The following is a 20,223-nucleotide window of genomic DNA, read 5'->3' as shown; positions in this document are numbered from 1 at the left end:
AGAGAGAGAGAGAGAGAGAGAGAGAGAGAGAGAGAGAGAGAGAGAGAGAGAGAGAGAGAGAGAGAGAGAGAGAGAGAGAGAGAGAGAGAGAGAGAGAGAGAGAGAGATCAAATTGGGTTATTTAGAGGGGGGGGGTTGTGTTTGGTTAGGGAGATATTAAAAGATACCAAAATGTGTTGTTTTTATGTGTTTGGTTGTCAAAAAAGTGCAAGAGCAAAAATGAAAAAAAAAAATTTAAATAAATAAATAATTTTACTATTTTTTTCATTAAATCCATCATTTTATTTTATTTTTAAATTTTTTACATTGCCTTTTTGTTGTCGAGTTTTTTAATAATTGAGATGATGAGAAGGATTAAAATGAAATATTACAAAATTAAAAAAAAAAATCAAGAACTAAAATGAAAATTTAAAAACATAAGGACCAAAATAAATTTCTCCCAAAATATAGAGATAAAAAGGATACTTTTGCCTAAATGAGTTTAATATATTCAAAAAGTTATAGAGTTTAGCTTTCATACCAAAAATTGAGGAATAAATTTAATCTAAACCATAAGTGAGTGAAGCATGATCATTCGAAGGAGATATATAATGAGTAAATTTATATTTAAATAAATTATTAATCAGTCAAACTGTTAAAGTGAGAATTAAATTAATTACCTAATCTAATCTAGGCAACTATTTAGGCTCCAAATTTTAAATTACGTCTTAATCAAATTTTTTGGTTAATCTAACAATTAATCCCAAGTTTAAGTGATTAACCAATTGATTATGGCATGGGTGATACACATAGTATGGGAAAACATATAAAAGCATGTAAAATAGACAACCCACATAAAAGCAACCATAAAGATAACACATCGATGTGTTATCAAAGAGACAAATCTAAATATTGTGCATAAGAACCTTTACTTGGTTTAGGTCGCTAATCGGATCCTTTAAGATAAAATAGTTGCAATACAATTTGACTAAAAACCCTCCAACTATGTAGCAAACTTGTCCAAATTCCAACTAACAAAAGACTTAATAAAAGTCGTTTTTATTTTATTTATTTTTATTTTTATTTTTATTTTTTATGTTAGCTTCTGAGTTCTGACCAAGCTCTAGTTACATCTTCAGGCCATCAAGACTAGTTGAGGGGTGCTCCAATGATTTCCCAATCCCCAATTAACTCACTCAACTTTGGAAGTAGTGAAGGTAATGGATGGGGGTATCAATCTCTTCTCCAAGATATTTGGCTATGTAGAGAAGGAGAAGGTAGAAAGAAATGGATATATAGATTAGGGTTTATCTTGACTCTAAAACACTTCAACGGGGAATTTCTTGGTGTTTAAATTCGTGGGAAATAAGGCTTAAGCTTTGTTAACAAAGTGTTTTGTGAAATTGTTCCAACTTGTTTTCAAAAATTGAATTTGCCAAACAAGTTCGACAAACACTCCAAATTTGCTTGACCAAAGCACGCTTAACTTCAGCTTGAACCCTCTTTAACCCAATAAAAATCAATTGATCAAGAATACAAAGAAAAATTATCATGAAATTAGCCAACAATTTAAAGATCCTAACATAAATTATTATCTTATTCATAAAAATTAATATAAAACAATAAATATTTGTTAAAAAAGGATTTTGGTGTGTTTTTTAAATTATTATTTCTAGTGTTGGTTTTGTTCTTTTGATAATTTATTACTACTTCTAATAAAGGTGAAATTTTCTCCGGAATTTTCTTGTGTATGTTTTGTTTAAAAAAGACAGACAAAAAGGAAAGATTATCTCTTAACAATCTTGAAATAGATCACTTCACTAATCCAATAAATAAACCAAAACGACGACGTTTCGTTCGTCTTCATTCATCAACACCAATAGTATACTACTCTAGGAGTGTCATGGAACTACACCGTATTTTAACTAAACAATACACAGAGAGCCATTATAGAGTTTAGATCGAGCCCCCCTTCCCTGTCCCTATCCTTTTCTTCCACAGGAAAAGAAAACCCACTCTCACCTCTCTCTCTCTTTCTCTCATTTTTTTGAACCAAAATCATTTCCAGTAGCTCAACCAAACAAACGCAAACATCGTTGATTTGATTCTCGCCAATTTCAATTCTCCACCGTTGATCTCCGTCTCAGATTCTCATCACCAAAATCCGATCTCAACGATGTGAAGCTTGCTATGCTTTGCTTGGTGATCAAATCTAAATCCCTTCAATTCCGAACATTTTTTATTGTTTTTTGTTTTGTTTATTGTTGTTGAAATCTTGAATTGGCTATGGAAATGAATGCAGGGCTTCTTGATTGATGTGTTTGGATAGTCCGATTTAGAGAGATTTCGGTTTGGAATCAGAAAGAAGAAGAAGATGGCGTGGTTTGGTGGGAGAGTTTCGTTGGGGAACTTTCCGGATCTCGCCGGAGCCGTGAATAAGCTCCAGGAAAGCGTCAAGAACATCGAGAAGAATTTCGATAATGCTCTCGGTTTCGAAGAGAAGTCTGGAGACAACTCCGAATCAACCACTGAAGGTTTTCTTTCTTTCTTTCTATTAATATTTCATTGTATTCTTTGATTTGCTAATCACATTTTTTAATTTTGTGCTATTGAATTAGGATTAATTTAGTTTATATTAGGTTACTGTGCGAGCAATGAAGCGCGAAACGAATAATGGATTGAAGTCTGAATGAGCTATGATAGCAATTTTTGATGTAGGATCTTTAGGAATTTAGTACTAAATTAGATTTATTGATCAGATCTTGAAGGGTTGTTGAATACAGTTTGATGTTTAAGGGTTTCGGTAGTTTTAAGCAATAAAAAAGATTGGATTTTGAATGAGAAAGAAGAACATTCTATGGAAGATATTAAGAATAGTTTTTTTTTTTTTTTTTTGGAGATTTTTGTTGGAAAATTATACTACAATTTGGGGGATTGTGTAGTTCCATTATGGATTTTTTGGACTTTATGAGTGTCGGTTTATAATTCTTTAAGGGTATTCGCATTCGAGTGTACCTTCTTTCTAATAAATTATTCTCTTAATTATCAGAAAGAACAAGAACAAAGAATGATAAACACTGGCAATTGCACTTAGGTTTTCCTAAGTTTAAAGCTTGAAATTAGTTGTTGGAATTTATTAAAATCAATCTCACTATCTCCTAAATAACATTTTACTAGAAAGACTAGGATTCCTAATAACAAAGAAAAATAATTAAGAACTTACAAACCAAATAGAAAAAAGGACTTGAAACATATAACAAGACTGGTGGGCATCTGGAACCGCCCATTATAGCCCATTCTAGGTAAATTGAAAGTAGAAATTTATTAAAATTGAACCAGTTTTCTTTATTATAAAAAAAAAAAAAAAGCCTTAATATGACTCAATAATAACTAAAAGTTGCCTATGCAAAGTGCCAAGGTCTTATATTGAAACTAGACCACAATTCTTAAATCTTTTGGTATTTAATTTAATTTAAATTTTTTTTTTGGGTGTGTTGTTGTTGTTGATAGGTAAGAAAGATGTATATTCAAAAAACTGCTAAATGCAAAGTAGCACCAGCATATCAAAAGTACAAAAAAAGATGGAAAAGCAAAAACATAAAAAAAACACTAATTACATAGAAGAAGAGAGCTAAGGAATAAAGGAAGAGAATCACTAGATGTGAGTCCCCAAGCCCTAGCCCAATCAAAAAGGAAACCAGAAAAGAGAGCAAGCAGTTGGTCATTGGATCTATCCAAATCCTCAAACGTCCGCTGATTGCGTTCCCTCCAAATACACCACATCAAATACAACGAAACTAAATTCCAAACATGAGATGATGCTTCCCCAACCAATTCTACCAACCAAATAGAAAATCTGACACTTTACATGAGGGGACCCAAGAAATCCCAAAAATTCTAAAGACACAGCACCACAGCCGATAAGCCTTTCCACAACGTAACAACAAATGATCCACTGTCTCCCCACAACAACGACACATAATATACCAGTCAATGAAGTCAAAGCCCCTAAGCCGAAAGTTATCTCTCGTGAGAATCCTATCCCATGCGGCTGTCCAAATAAAGAAAGAGACACGCCGGGGTGCCTTAACCTTTCAAATACCTTTCCATGGAAAAGCAATGGAAGAAGAACCATGTAACTTATGATAATACGAGTGGATACTAAAATCCTTGTTCTTTGTCAACTTCCGTCTCATATGATCACCTTCAGTCCATCAGTCACTGAAGGTAAATTGGATGCCAAGAATCAAAAGAAATCATCCACCACATCTGCATCCCAATCATCAGGACCCCGAATGAAACGAACATCCCAAGTTCTTCTATCCCCTGCTCCTTGACATATCAAAGATGATTCTACGGAAGCCTCTTTGTTTGCAGCAAAATTGTACAAGACCAGAAAAGCCAAATGGAGTGGAAAATCTCCACATCATTTGTCTCTCCAGAATTTCACTCTATCCCCCACCCATTCGGATACTTCTCCACAAACCACACCCATGAACACCCCTTCCCAACTTAGAGGTCCACCCCCCCCCCCCCCTCCCAAAAAAAAAAATCTTCCCTAAATTTCAAAGCTACCACCCTCCTCCAAAGCCAATTTTCCTTATCCCAAAACACCAAAGCTACTTTCCTAGTAAGGCTTTATTGAAAGTGATCAATTTCCTAATACCCAAACCGCCATTATCAATAGGCATACACACCTTATCCCAACCCAACAAATGTGTCTTAGAGTCAACCCACAAGAAGTCCCTTTGCAGCTTCTCAACTTTGTTTGCCACATGTGTAGGAATGGTGAAAAGAGATAAAAAATAAGTAGGGAGGCTAGATAGCGTACTTTTAAGCAATGTCTGTCTACCACCTTTTGACAAATACAACTTCTTCCACCTTGCTAACTTCTTTACTATCTACACTCTACATCAAGTTGGCAGGCTTGTAATTTATAAGGTTTTGTTAAATTCTGAAAACTAGGTGACAATTAGACTCGCTATACTTCTGAATGACCAGCATGTGTTTCTGCCATCTAGAATACCTGTCCCGATAGAGGATATTGTTTCATTGTTCCAAATCTTAAAAAAAATTTAAATCACATACGGTAAAGGGAAATGATAAATGTAGTATCTTGAATCTGTGGAAGTAAGTTAATTTTTATTTTTTTATTTTTAAAGATACCTAGTCAAGAGTCTTATAGCTCAATGGCATTGCTTGCTCTCGTTTACAAAAATAAAAACCCTGGTTTCTAAACCCCCTTCCCTCATTGTTGTTGAATTACAAAAAATAAAAAAATAAAATTTTTTTTTTGAGATAGATTAGTTTAGTGTCTGGCATTGGCTAAAATAGGTTTAAAAATTTTAAACTCTGACATATTGGGATGTTGATACCACAGATCTCAATATTTGTAATTTTAGTGGTGTGAGGTGGTGGTTCAATCAGTTTCTCTCTTTTTGGGGCATTGGCTGTAAGTAACATTTGTGAATGGTAATTTTAGTATTACTCTTTAAGTGCAAGTTCTTTTGATGTGCTGTTGCATGCATCTTGTTGACATGTGTCTGTAATTATGTTGAAATGGCATTTGGTTTGCACTTTCACAATGTGTATGGAGCTAGTCCTTAGGACAAATGCATCAAATTCAGAAATCAATGGAAAATAGATGTGCTTTATTGGCTGTTTATCTAGGAGGACACATTGAAGTTATGCTATTTTATGCCTGTCAGTATTCTGATTATTTTAGTTAAAAGTTCTTAAGATGTAATCTCATGTCTGTTAGACTGATTTTAGCTATTATGTCCTCTCTTTATGCTTGCCAGCGTCAGGTTTATGGCCTTCTGGCACTGACAGGAAAGCACTATTTGATCCTGTCATGGCCCTTATGGGGCATAAAAGTGAAGAAAGTACTGGAGAATCATCACCAAAGGCAGAATCTTCTGAGCATCCACCTGCAGTTGAGGAACCATCTGGAAAACCTGAATCTCCACAGCATAAATCTGGAGTAGAGGAAAAAGAAGAAAATGAACATGGTAACGACAGATCTCTTCATTCTGCATCTGAACAAGCCACTACAGAAGAAGAAAATGAAGTACCTGAGGTAGACAAAGATGCTGAGCGTCCAGGGATGGCAGAGGGAACAGATAATGTGATTTCAAACCCTGACCAAGCTGAATCTGATTCATTACCTATGCCTGTTATACTACCTGAACCCACCAGTCAGGATGGTGAGACATTGGAATCTGTTGGCAATCTACAAGAGAATTTAGAAGTGGGACCTTCCGAAAATTCAGAGTTGGTGCAAGCCAAGTCAGGTGCCATTGAAGTAGATCAAGTTGATAGTAGTACCATTTTGACACACGAGGCGAGTAATGTCGTTGATATGAGTGAAAGCATGGATGAACAGAAGACACAAGTAGAGAGCACAGATAAACATATGTTACAAGCAGAAGAAAATACAGAGACAGTGGTTCCAGTTCAAGCTGAGGCATCAATTGATAGCCATGCTGGAGGTGCAACTGAGCCCTCTGGTTTACATTCCGTTTTCACTGAGGAGACTGCTAGCACTGGTGAATCATCTAATGATCAATCACCCCGTGTACTTCCTTCAGACGAGGCTTCTGCGAGAGTGTCTGAATCAGTTTCTCCCGAAAGTCATGAAATTGTTAAAGCGGTTGAAGTGGATCAGCAAGCCAATGATAATGTGACCAACATTAAAGAGCAAGAGTTGAGCTCAGGAACAAATGTCTCTGACTCTTTAGATACTGTGCTTGAATTGGAGAAGGTGAAGAAGGAGATGAAAATGATGGAAACTGCATTGCAAGGTGCTGCTAGACAAGCTCAGGTATTTCACGAGGCCCAAATATTCTTGTAGGGTAAGACTTATATATGAGATTCAGACTTGATTCATGGCGTTTCTTAGTGTTAAAACTAGTTGGATGCGATCTCATCATGTATAGGACTGATAACTGGTGTAGGTCCTCATAAGATATTTTTAAACCTTAATGTATCGTGAGTAGATGACATTTGATCATCTTGTTGGAGAACTAAAGAAGATTCCGCTGGTCTGTTGATTATCCTTGTTCTTACACCAGTTGGATACCTGAGGGTGAGGTTCTACCGCTCCTAGACCAGCACAGAGGCTAACATGCATCAATGCTCAAGACACTCAATTTTTTAATCAATCCACTCCATCTCTCCTATGAGTACATTGAGCACAAATATATATAAGTATTCTTTCTTGTATTAGTAGGTATTAGGACTCTTAGTTTGACTAGTAAACTAAAATTCTAATGAAAGACTTACTTGGACTCAAAGATAATAAAACCTAAGATACTTAGGAGTTAGGATCTTTTGGAAAATTCTAGACCCAACTAAACTATCAAAATACCCTCAATTCATAGGAATTGCAAAAATTACAAATTTGCCTCTGAGTCTAAAATTGACCATAACTAATTAAATATAAACCCAAATTAAGAACTTCTTTAATCAGACACGTGACTAAATCCTTAAAACAACATGACTTTTACTTCAATTGAACTTTACATGTGTACTCTATAAAATAAATATTGAAGGGAAGAATTTGTGAATTCGTAGCAAATCAATCTTTAATAGTTGCATCAAGACATTTTATATTACATCGTTGACGTTTCTTTCATTGGATATCTATAGGGATTCTTATTTGTTTGGTTTTATGTTTTTAGGCAAAAGCTGATGAGATTGCAAGGATGATGAATGAAAATGAACAACTAAAATCTGTGATTGAGGATTTGAAGGTATGTGCAATTATACCTTTTGTTCTGTAAATATACTTGGTAATAGTAGGGATGCATTTATCATGATATACTCACGTACATATGTATAATAGTAGGGATGCATTTATTATGATATACTCATGTACATATGTATGTTGAAGAATTGTTATGCATCCCTAGTTGACTGATTTATGTGCATGTGTAGTTTATTAAAAGAAATTTATAACTGTATTGTTGGTCGGTTTTATTCACAATTAATAGATTTTCAGTGTTTTCTAATTGGTAATTTTACCTAAAACACCTATGTTAATTTTGTTGATGGTTTATGATTCAATAAGTAAAGAATGCTTAGTTTTGGAATATTTATTATTAAATTTGTTTTTCTTAAACAAAATTATATATGCTTGTTCTTGTGACTGCCTTTCATTGTATGTTTCAAGTTTGGAAATGTTGTTCGGGTTTTCTTGAATTTTGGTTTCCAATGTGGACTCATATATACTCCTTATTGCTGATTGTTATATATCTATTATTCTTTTCCCATCCATTTTCTGTTTGATTGTAGGTGTCTATCAATTGAACATGTTAGGGATCATATACTCCTTGTTTGAAAGATACTGCCCTCCCCCTCTTTTTTCAAAACACTCACATTTAACTTTTGAAAACTATGGAACAGAGAAAATCCAATGATGCAGAAATTGAGTCTTTGCGAGAAGAATACCATCAAAGGGTTGCAACTGTTGAAAGGAAGGTATGTTTTTCATGAATTTTTGTTTTTATTTATGATTTGATTAAGCTGAGCTGCTGAGTCTTAATCCTTAATCTTGTGAGGCCGATGAGCTCTAGCTCAATTGGCACCTCCTCCCCTTGCAATTGCTAGGTGGTGGTTGAGGTCATGGGTTCAAGACCTACTGGGTGTGTGTGTGTAGCTTATCAACAGGGAAAAAAAGTCTTAACCTTGTGAGAAATTGAAGATTCTTGGCTGAATCGTCTTTTTTGAACTTTGAATCTTTATTTCTTCAAAATATGAGTAAACTATGTTCATATTTCATAAAATAGCATGCTGTGCTCATCTTGTAATGCTATATATGATTTTTAAATATTTTAAGTTCTCCTGACACCCATTGAGGGAGTGTTTTGATACACTGCTGACTGTGATGATTTTTTTTGGATAAGTAATAAAATTGTATAAATCCAGAAAAAACGAGTCACCCAAGTATACAGGAAATATACAGGGGTAAACAATCAGTTACAAAAGTTACATAAATCTAATAAATCAACAATAGAAAATAAAGAAAGGTTCCTCATGGCTGACAGTCAAGCCAATAAGGTTCTAAAAATGAATATTTTGGGATCAGGCATAGAATTTTCGGTGTCGTCAGAACTCCTGCTATTCCTTTACTTCCAAATGCACCACATCAAGCAATGGGGGATAATCATCCAAATATGATTATTCCCTGATGACCAAAACAACCTTGCTGACTGTGATGTTATCCTAGTTTTATAGCAACTATGTTTATTGTACCACTTCGTTTATACAAATCAAAAACACAAACACGCACAAAAAAAAGCAATGGTATTTAGTGACATAGATGTTAACTTTCTATCATGCAATTCTTGTTTTGTATTGTATTTTTTAATTAATTATTGCAATCATATATCATATCATGCAACATACGCACACTTAAATGTATTAATTAGAAGAAAGCGTAATGTGAATGCAAGAAAAGATATTGAACTACAACAAGTAATGTTCTTATACCGACATTAAATGTAATTTACCATGCCTTAATTGGTAACTTCAAGATTCACCTTTATATTGCATTGTTTTAAGTAATAAAGTGCAGGTGTCTTATCATAATATTTCTAAAATTAAGTTTTTTCTGATCTTTCACCTAATCCATTCATTCAAATAAAACAAAGCCTTAATTCTCAGCCTCAAATATCCATTCTCAATTTTGAGTGATATCTAACACCACATCAAGCAATGGGGGATAATCATCCAAATATGACTATTCCGTGACAACCAAAACGACCTTGCTGACTGTGATGTTATCTTAGTTTTATAGCAACTATGTTTATTGTATCAGTTCATTTATACATATCAAAAACACAAACACAAAAAAAAAAAAAAAAAAAGCAACGGTATTTAGTGACATATATGTTAACTTTCTATCATGCAATTCTTGTTTTGTATTGTATTTTTTAATTAATTATTGCAATCATATATCGTATCATGTATCATACATACATTTAAATGTATTGGTTAAAAGAAAGCGTAATGTGAAAGCAAGAAAAGATATTGAACTACAAGTAATGTTCTTATACCTGACATTAAATGTAATTTACCATGCCTTAATTGGTAACTTCAAGATTCAACTTTATATTGCATTGTTTTGAGTAATAAAGGGCAGATGTGTTATCATAATATTTCTAAAATTAGGAGTTTTCTTATCTTTCACCTAATCCATTCATTCAAATAAAACAAAGCCTTAATTCTCACCCTCAAATATCCATTCTCAATTTTGAGTGATATCTAATGCCATATGGTTACCCTATTCAGCAATCAGCTAAGGGAATCCTTTGAACACAACAAATCTGTGTTTCGTAGTTCCTAGTTTCAAGTTACAGATTTCAGTGCTTCATTGGTTTGCCTTTAAAGTCAATATCTCAATTTTCTAAAAAACTTTCACACAAAAATTTTGTTTTTGATTTAAAAAAAAAAGTATAATTATTAGTGAAGTACCTCACAAGAAATTTTAATCTCTTAAAAAATGTCTTAAATCGATTCTGCTGAGGAACTACCAAAATGTGTTAAAGTTTGTTCAAGATGTTTTTGATGTATTGTATGATTTATGATTCAATCAAGATTATGGGAGAGATATATTCTTTTACATATGAATTTTATGTAATTGTATGGAAGTTTCTTTGCATGACACAAATAGTTTTTTTTTTTTTTTTTTTTACTTCCTTTTTTGGCTGTCAGTAAAAAAGTTTTCTAGTTTCTACTATACATAGTTACAGGCTAATGAGATAACAAAATAAAGTGGTTATATGCAGTTTACAGCAAAATTGAAATTCCAAGTGTAAATGGGGGCAGATGTTTTTAATATGGTTTCAAAAGAGAGTATAATTTATCAACGTGATTTTGGGGATAGAGGGGGAATGTGTTTTGTCAGTTTAACATATTGTTATATTTGTTATCATTAAAATACTGTGGCATTTATGACAACAGGTTTATGCTCTTACTAAGGAAAGGGATACACTTAGGCGGGAGCAAAGTAGAAAAAGTGATGCAGCTGTTCTTCTGAAAGAAAAAGATGAAATAATTAGTCAGGTTATGGCCGAAGGTACAGATGCGTTAACTCTTAGTACGCTATATGTTCTGTTCTTTTTCAACAAAATAAGTTCTTTCATCATCATATCCTGTTTTTTGGTGCATATGAAGGTTATTTGTTTATGATAGGTTCATTATATGGGCTTGTGTTATTGAGAGGCATGTCTTAGAGACATCAATATTTTATAGAGGAAATATCTGTTACAAATCTTTGCATGTGGTGGAAATTTTTGGCTAATGAGCTGCAGCCCAAATGACTCTTCCATCCCCTTAAAAACCAGTGGTGGGTGAGAGGTCACTGGTTTTAATTTCATAGGCCATAAAATCTAATTTAATTTAATTTTTTTACTAATTAAAAAAAAATTCCAAGTGAAGAAAAAGGAGGAATTTATGGCCTCATTTGAAATATAGGCATGGATGATGATCTGCATTGGGAACTTGTTAAGGGTCATGTGGTTTTTGCATATTTTCCAATGGTTATTGTTCCAGTCAACTTGAATAAGATACCTCATTGGTCAACTTTTTCTGTCTCAAAATGAACATAGGAGGATATGAGACTGGGAAGGCAAGCATGCTTCGTACAGTAAAGTTATATACTGTTTAGAGGATGACTTGAGGTTTGTTTGGTGAAGGAGCTGACCCTGGCAAGATAGTGGGTGATGAAAGAGGCTGGTTGGATTGAGATTAGGGTGGTACAATAGAGTGAGTGGAGTGGAGAGAGGCACTCGGTTGCATTTGCCATGAATATAGTGATTTTGTGAAAGATGCCTATAAGGCAGTTGTATAGTTGATTTGTAGCACATGGAAGCTTGGACATTGCCACAGAGCATTGAGCCATTGGGGGCTGCGGCTGGAATAATGCATGTTGTGTGACAGGATTTTGAAGAACTCTCTCTTCTTTTTGTGAAGCTAGTGGGGTGGCACAGCTATCAATGAGTTAAATGTTTGCTTCCTCCAATAGCCTTTATATGAGCTCCTAATCTAAGTACCTAATATTATTCCAAAGATGGTGGCTGTGAATAGTGGCAACAGAAACAAGTTTTTTGATTCAACAACTATCCAAATCTTAATTGTAAGGATGTGGCTATATCTGTATATGTTTTTAAATACATATCAAACATATGCAGAAGAACCACATATGGAATTAGTGATTATGAAACACTAAAATAATTTTTAAGAAATTTTTTTGCACCCTCATCATATTCTCTTTTTCAGCTAAATAAGGGTAAATTTTTATTGTTAGCATTTGCACGTGTCAGATTGTACCACATTGCTGGTAGGAAATGTCTTGTCCTGTGTTTGCTATGCCATATTTTTTCAGCAGGAAAAGAGTTCTACAAATTATAGGATTGTGGTGGTAGTTTTTTCAAGAACTATTATCAATTATATGGATCTATTCATGGTGCCAAACATTGTTTGAGGTTCCAGATTGCAATTTATTCTCTCTTGGCACTTTTAGGGCCTGTAGTTTGAAAATTCCACGTGTCTTAGGATTTGGGTGTGTAATGTTTCTAACTGATAAATAATTGTTTTTGTGTGGTTGACATGGCAAGTTGATATGATGCCCTGCCGCTGCAGTCACTTTATGGGTTTAGTGAAGCATTAAACTTTGAGATGCATTCTTTTGTTAGGCTGAGAGGTGTTATTATTGCACTTTATGAGACTAATGTTGCATGAGCTTCCTCTGTACAGTTGGAAGGGCTTCTTACTAGATTTGCTGGTTTCCAGGCCAGTATTATTACATATGTTACTAGAGTACTATTTCAGCCATGCTAACCTACCAAGTTAATATCTCACATGCAAACCATCATGACTACCTAAGGGGGGAAAAGGAATGTGAATCGTTGTAGATGTGATTTTCCTGATGTGAGCATTTGGAAGTCTATATATTAGAGAGTATACAAATTCATATTTTATTTATTCTCAATTTACAAGGTAAAAAATTGCAAATTACACCCCTAAAATTTGGGGGTGTTTGGATTTTATATCCTGAAGTTTTAGAATTTAGATTTTACTCCTTGAAGTTTGGGGGTGCTTGGATTTTTACACCCTAATGTTTTAGAATTTGGATTTTACCCCCTAAAGTGTAGGGGTGTTTAGATTTTACATCCCCTAATTCTAAAACTTCAGAGTTTAAAATCCAAGCACCTCCCAAACTTTAGGGAGTAAAATCCAAACATCCATAAAATTTAGAGGGTAAAATTCAAATTCTAAAACGTCAGAGTGTAAAATTCAAACACTTCCAAACTTTAGGAGGTAAAATTCTAATTCTGAAATTTCAGGGTATAAAATCCTAACACCTTCAAACTTTAGGGGTGTAATTTGCAATTTAATTTATATGTTGCATAACTATTGTTCATATCTAAAGATATTTGAGTATCATCTCAGGTGAAGAGCTTTCAAAAAAGCAGGCTGCTCAAGAATCTCAGATTAGGAAATTAAGGGCTCAGGTATTTCTTTAGTTCTAGTGATCGTTTTTCTTTTCAGACTATAATTCTGTTTCTGCTACCAATTTTAATGTAATAAATGCTTTTTCTTTTCTTTTCTTCTTTTTCCTGAAAGCTAGATTAGAGAGCTTGAAGAAGAGAAGAAGGGGCTTAGCACAAAGCTTCAGGTAATCTAACTCTTGCAGCATTCTCTCATAATTTTATTTTCTGGATCATCAATCTGTAAAAAGTACTTTCTTTGAATTACCTTAAAGTTAAAATAGACATGGACTTTCCAACATATTTCAGCACTTGTCTTATTTTCTGCTGGAAAGTTCCCTTATAAGACAATATATTTAACTCCACTGAATTTGAAGGCCTATTATAGTATCTCTCCTATGAGGAGTTGGGTTTGAACTTACAGATTGTTTCTCTGTTTGCAAGAAATAGCTAATTATTCGTGGTCGGTTAATTGAAGAAGTTGGTTACATTATACTCCAAAGCAATTTAAATTTCTTGGGATCTTGACAGAAGGAACATGTTTTCTTCCCAAAAAAATTGTCAAATCTTATGTTGTCTTACTTCAAAATCTTTTTAAAAGATCCAGAGATACCGTTGCTAAGAATATTATCTATATTTATGAATGGTTTATTAATGGTATGTAATTTCTTTTTTCCACATCCAGGTAGAAGAGAATAAAGTAGAGAGTATCAAGAAGGACAAGGCAGCTACAGAGAAGTTGCTGCAAGAAACAATAGAAAAACATCAAACAGAACTTGCATCACAGAAAGAATATTATTCAAGTGCTTTAAATGCTGCAAAGGAGGCTGAAGCATTAGCAGAGGCACGTGCCAACAATGAAGCCAGAGCCGAACTAGAGAGTCGTTTGAGGGAGGCTGAGGAACGTGAAGCTATGCTAGTCCAGGCTCTTGAAGAATTAAGGCAAACTCTAAGTAGAAAGGAGCAGCAGGTTTTTATTATTTTGGTTGGATTGTTGGTTTCATCTGGCTGACCTGCCACTGTTCATGATTAATTCTCTATATTATCAATTTTGCAGGCAGTGTTTAGAGAAGACATGCTTCGTAGGGATGTTGAGGATCTTCAAAAACGTTATCAAGTGTGTCTAACTTCCCCTTTCTGCTTCAACTGTATCCTTCATTGTTTTCATTTTTGCAAACATCTTTCAGATTGTTAATATGACTTCTTTGTCTAGGCAAGTGAGCGCCGGTGTGAGGAGTTGATCACACAAGTTCCAGACTCTACAAGGCCTCTTTTAAGGCAGATTGAGGCTATGCAGGTGAATATTTTTTTTTGAATGTAATTTAGAAATCCAATGGGGATATTCGTGGACCATGGACTGGCCTTTGATTTTTAATTGTGTCAGTTGCTTGGGTCTTGTGGTTGACTCCTTTTATTGGTAACAGGAAACTACTGCCAGAAGGGCAGAAGCTTGGACTGCTGTTGAAAGATCCCTTAATTCTCGACTTCAGGTGTATAGAATGTTTTTGTTAATTATATTTGAAACTTCCACCAGTTTCTTATTTTGTTCTTCTTATCATATTACAGGAAGCAGAAGCCAAAGCTGCAGCTGCTGAGGAAAGAGAGCGATCTGTGAATGAACGCTTATCTCAAACCTTATCTCGAATCAATGTTCTTGAGGCTCAGGTTCTGCTTTTTTTCAGTTATCTTCTTTAAGTATTGGAGCTTTTTCATAGATGTTAGCTTACACCTGTTATATATCTTTTGCAGATTTCATGTCTTAGAGCAGAACAGACGCAGTTAAGTAGATCCCTTGAAAAGGAGAGACAGAGAGCAGCTGAAAATAGGCAAGAATACCTTGCAGCCAAGGAGGAAGCTGACACTCATGAAGGTCGTGCAAACCAGCTTGAGGAAGAAATTAAGGAACTTAGGCGGAAACACAAGCAAGAATTACAAGAGGCACTGGTGCACAGGGAACTGCTACAGCAGGTGGTTCTTCCTGTTTTTATATAATTATTAAAGTTACTTGATAGTAAGAAAAATGAACTCCATCTGCCTCCATCCTAGTTGTATTAAGATATGCTAATCTAACTCATTCTAGTTTATATAAATTAAATGAGACTTTTTATTCATAGCTTTAATTAAAAAACTTCAAAGAAGAATGTCCTTGTTCTATTTATATCCTAGATAGCATTATTCAAATTTCCTACATTGAGATTCTGACTTTTGACAGGAGATAGAAAAGGAGAAAGCTGCTCGGTTGGATTTGGAAAGGAAAGCTCGTGTCCAGTCTGCTGCTGCATCTGATCAAATTCCCATAACACGGCACAATTCTGCTTTTGAGAATGGTGTGATGCTTTGGCTTACTTTGTATCAGTCGATGGTCCGTGATCATTAATATATGTATATATTTTGAAACTTTTTGCAGGCAATTTAACCCGAAAGCTTTCAAGTGCTAGCAGCCTAGGCAGCATGGAGGAAAGCTATTATCTGCAAGCATCTTTGGACTCATCAGACAGTTTCTCGGAGAGGAGAAATGCTGGAGAGGTAACCATGAGTCCATACTATATGAAGAGCATGACACCTAGTGCTTTTGAAGCTGCTCTTCGTCAGAAGGAGGGTGAACTTGCGTCATACATGTCTCGTTTGGTATGGACTATATTTAAGCTCCTACTAAAATTCTATTTCACACTACATTTGTGCCATCTGCTTTATTACATATTCTAGATCTGAGCTCTGCAGATCTGCATTTGTTCACATTCCAACCGTTATGGCATTTTAAAAGGACCGTGCAGTTTTCTTACGTTTTCATCTATATACAGTTTTCATTGTCTGTTTTTTTTGTTTTTTGTTTTTGGTTAAGGCATCATTGGAATCTATTCGTGATTCTCTTGCTGAGGAGTTGGTCAGCATGACAGCACAGGTGAGGCTCATTCTTCTTCTTCTTCTTCTCTCTTCCTGTCCTTTCATGTTGATGGACTTGAGAATTGTGCATGTTGGTTACAGTGTGAGAAGTTACGGGCAGAGTCTTCCATGTTGCCTGGCATACGTGCAGAGCTAGAATCATTAAGGAGGAGGCATTCTGCTGCTCTGGAGCTAATGGGTGAACGTGATGAGGAGGTACATAGATTCTTTTTCTTTGGCTCTTTGCTTAGAATGGTTAATAAATTTTCACCTTTGGATGTTGTGGAGAGGCATAATAATACTAAATGTGATGGTAGTCTGTTTTGTTGTTGAGTTCTTTGCATCATTTCAAACCATTGACTGTGCTCATCTTGCATCATATTAATCATGGTATTGTGCTTTCCTGGAAAGTTCACTTTACAACTCTAAAGATGAGCCACTTTCATCTATTCTGGAGGTATTTATAAGTTTTAACAGTTGAGTATTTTTCTTATTGTTTTGCAAGCATAATGGTGGTTATGGTTTAAGAATAATGCCCTGGATCTACTTTCCCTCATATAGATTGGTCATGTTCACCTAACTCACCAGTCAACCCAAAAAAGAAAAAGACAAAAAGTTATAGTTTGTTTTTTGGTTAAAAGAAAAAAGTTGATTACTTATGTTTGCATTATCACCTCCCTGCCCATTCTGTTTATTAGGCGATAAGAAAGCATTGGCAAATGCAATGCACTTTTCATTTTGTGCTTGTGTAGCTTTTACATTTAAATTTTATATGCCATTTCAAATGGTTTTTCGCTTAGGAAAGGTTGTGTGTGAGGCCCAATTTCACCCAGAAAATATATAATAGGGGGCAGCCTCAAGGTTTTACGTGTTCTGCTTCATGTTTTTATTCAGGGAACTTTCCAAAATACCTTTAATACCAATGACACACCCACACACACACCCAGGTTTTTTAGGTAAAATAATTTTATTCAGATGAGAGTACATCATGAAAATATTCACAATAATTACAATTGGAATAATATCTACATATGGCAACAATAATAAATAGAGCTCTGGGGTTGTGGTTGCTCTGAGCATAGGATTTCTGTCATATTTCGTGATTGTTGCTTCTGCGAAACTGCATTTTATTTTCGTACAATGTAAATCAAAGCATGTGAATAAGGTGTCACATCTCTCAAATCCTGACATTTATATGTGATTGCATGTCTAGCTGGAGGAACTTCGTGCAGATATTGTAGATTTGAAGGAGATGTATAGGGAACAAGTAAACCTACTTGTGAATAAGGTATGTTTTTAGCCAAAATCTAAGGCGATCTTTGCAAATAAGCGCCCCCACGCGCACACACACAAGGAAATAAAGAAAAAGAAAAAGAAAAGAGATGCTCATTCTTGTTTCTATTTGCTTACAGATTCAGACAATGAGTTCATCAACGAGTACTGCTTGATATTTCAACTCAACCGTTGTGGTATCCACCAGCTAGCCACTATGTTTATGGTGTAATTTATATTCAAGCGAATGCAGTTGGTCTTCGGTTATTCTTTCCCTCTATACTTGGTCATTTTAGATTTGAATGTCGTTGAGGAGTTTTGGCGGCAGATATACAAAGAGGCAAGAGCATGCCCATATTAAATGTAGCATGTATTGTAATTCAAGGGAATTGTTGTATAGCCCAAAACTTAGTGCACATGATCAAGCTTTGAAGATAATTTTTTTCCCCATTTGATTTTACTATAAATAAAAAGGTTTTGAATCATTTTTTGTTATGATTGGAGAAAAATGGCATTCGCTTGCCTTCCAAGAGTATTTAAAAGTTAAAGTGATGGTGCTTACCAAACTCATTGGTAGTGGTAACTCTATATATATAATTAAAGGAAAAGGTAAGAGAAAATCTAATTAGATTCTAAATTGGATTCCAATTGTTATTTAATTTTGCATCATGTGTCATCTAATTTTTTTTAAATTTTTTGTTTTAGGTGGGTTAAAGTTGTGCAAAAGACAGTGTCTAATATAAATAAATAATTAAAAAAATCCAATAAAAAAAGAGTACACTTAAGTGTATATTAAAAAAAAAAAAAAAAAAAAACTCACGTATATGTCTATGGTTTAAAAAATGTGTAACTCTTACACTAGATGTGTGTATACATATGTGTATTCAAAAGTTATATACTAGTAATTGATTAAATATAAGGCCTTTGTCCGCTATAGATAAAATCAAGAAATCACGTATTATGGCTAATTCATAAATTAATTTGGCTGTCATTAAACAAAAATGGCAGAGAGAGAAATTTATTTAGAATGAGACCTTTGTTTAAAGTGCAAAAGTGAGTTTTAAAAAATAAAAATTGATTAGACTGTTTTTAGTTGAGGGGCACATTTATTGAATAAGGTTGCTTATGGGAACCCCATTAGGTAGAGATGATATATAACATATGTAACCACTCTTTTATATAGGGGTGGGTTTAACGATGGGATGACTCACCCCAATGTGAGAGGGTTTTTTATATGCCGAATACACAATGAGTTTTCTCTATTTAAAAAAAAAAAAAAATCAATAACCAATGAAACTAGTGGAGGATTTGAAAAGATGTTTTGCAGCTTTGCTAGCAAAAAAGAAAAATTGAAAAAAAAAAAAAAGGACTTCTATTGTTTTCCACTTATTTTATATAGGCGAAAATGCACTTTTGGTCCCTACATTTTGGGCCTTGTTACAATTTGATCCCTAAATTGATTTAGGTTCTAGGTCAGTTCCTGATTTTCAAAAATCGTTTTTAAAATAGTCCCTGCCGTCAACCCAGTGACAGAAAATGCTGAGGTGGCAAACGGAGGTCCTAGCTGTCAAACCCATTTATTAAAATAATAATTAAAAAGCCAGCGTGTCCCACTTACACTCACGTGACCCCTCATGTGACCCTGCCACCTCATCTCCCGCGGACTTAACCCTCACATGACCCTCACCTGTTCCTGCCACGTCATCTTCCCGCCCAATTAGCCCACACATGACTCTCTCGTGACTGACTGAACTCATAGCTGACCTTCAGTCTTTACTATTCACTCTTCACTCCTTCACCGAAAATCCCAAACTTGGAAACGAAACCCTAACCCGTGTTGTCTTCATCCTCGTGTTCTTCCCCAACATCCAACCCAAAACCCATTCCCCCTGAAACTGAAACTTGAAAACCCATTCCCTTGAAACTTGGAACCGTAACATTTCATCCTCGTGTTCTTCATCCATTTCCCTAAAACCGTAACATTCCCCTGAGAAAATCACTCAGACAAAAACTTTGCTTCACCCACTCATCAAAACCACATTGAAGAGATGGAATCAAGCTCATCATCCACGACAAGCTTGAGGAGGAGAGCATCACCTACGTGTTATTGCCCCAGACCTGGTAACCAATTGTAGTGTTCCTAGACGGAGAACAATCCAGGAAGAAGGTTCTATGGGTGTCCTAATTATTGGGTAAGGTTCTATGGGTGTCCTAATTTCAATTTTTTTTTTCTTTAGTTCGTTTTTTTAGTGGGTTGATTGATTTGGTTTGAATTTCAAGTTGAAATGAAATGCAAATATTTTCAATGGATTGATGATGAGATTTGTCCGCGTGGTAAGGTCCTTATCCCAGAACAGAGGCAGACGATTCTCAGACTCCAGGCTGAAGTTTCAACTTGCAAAAAGAGGGAGAAGTGTTTGGCAGTGTCTCTGATTTTGACATTGCTGATGTGTGGGATCTGCCTTTGTGTAATTTTTGTTTTGGTGGTTTAGATGGGTGGGTTAGATGGTGATTTTAGTTGTGCTGATTGTGGCATTGTTGATGTGTGGGTTTTGACTTTGTGTAATTTTAGTTTTGGTTAGTTTTGGTGGTTTAG

At 34.9% G+C, this 20,223-nt stretch overlaps 1 protein-coding gene across 1 annotated transcript; it reads left to right on the top strand.

The window, feature by feature from the left end:
- The first annotated feature begins 1,929 nt into the window (after nucleotides 1-1,929).
- Nucleotides 1,930-18,120, top strand: LOC115989499 (golgin candidate 5). The gene is made up of 20 exons (XM_031113191.1): nucleotides 1,930-2,181; nucleotides 2,282-2,513; nucleotides 5,781-6,802; nucleotides 7,662-7,733; nucleotides 8,386-8,460; nucleotides 10,945-11,059; nucleotides 13,435-13,496; nucleotides 13,613-13,660; nucleotides 14,158-14,442; nucleotides 14,530-14,589; nucleotides 14,686-14,769; nucleotides 14,897-14,962; nucleotides 15,039-15,137; nucleotides 15,222-15,440; nucleotides 15,685-15,799; nucleotides 15,880-16,100; nucleotides 16,315-16,374; nucleotides 16,458-16,571; nucleotides 17,569-17,643; nucleotides 17,768-18,120. Exons 2-20 carry the CDS (start codon nucleotides 2,354-2,356, stop codon nucleotides 17,801-17,803), a joined length of 2,988 nt encoding a protein of 995 aa, XP_030969051.1. The 5' UTR covers nucleotides 1,930-2,181; nucleotides 2,282-2,353; the 3' UTR covers nucleotides 17,804-18,120.
- The last annotated feature ends 2,103 nt before the right edge of the window (nucleotides 18,121-20,223 follow it).

This window comes from Quercus lobata, chromosome 5 (genome assembly GCF_001633185.2).
Source record: "Quercus lobata isolate SW786 chromosome 5, ValleyOak3.0 Primary Assembly, whole genome shotgun sequence".
NCBI lineage: Eukaryota > Viridiplantae > Streptophyta > Magnoliopsida > Fagales > Fagaceae > Quercus > Quercus lobata.
The sequence above is the reverse complement of the archived record's forward strand: the minus strand, read 5'-3'. Positions and strand labels throughout refer to the sequence as shown.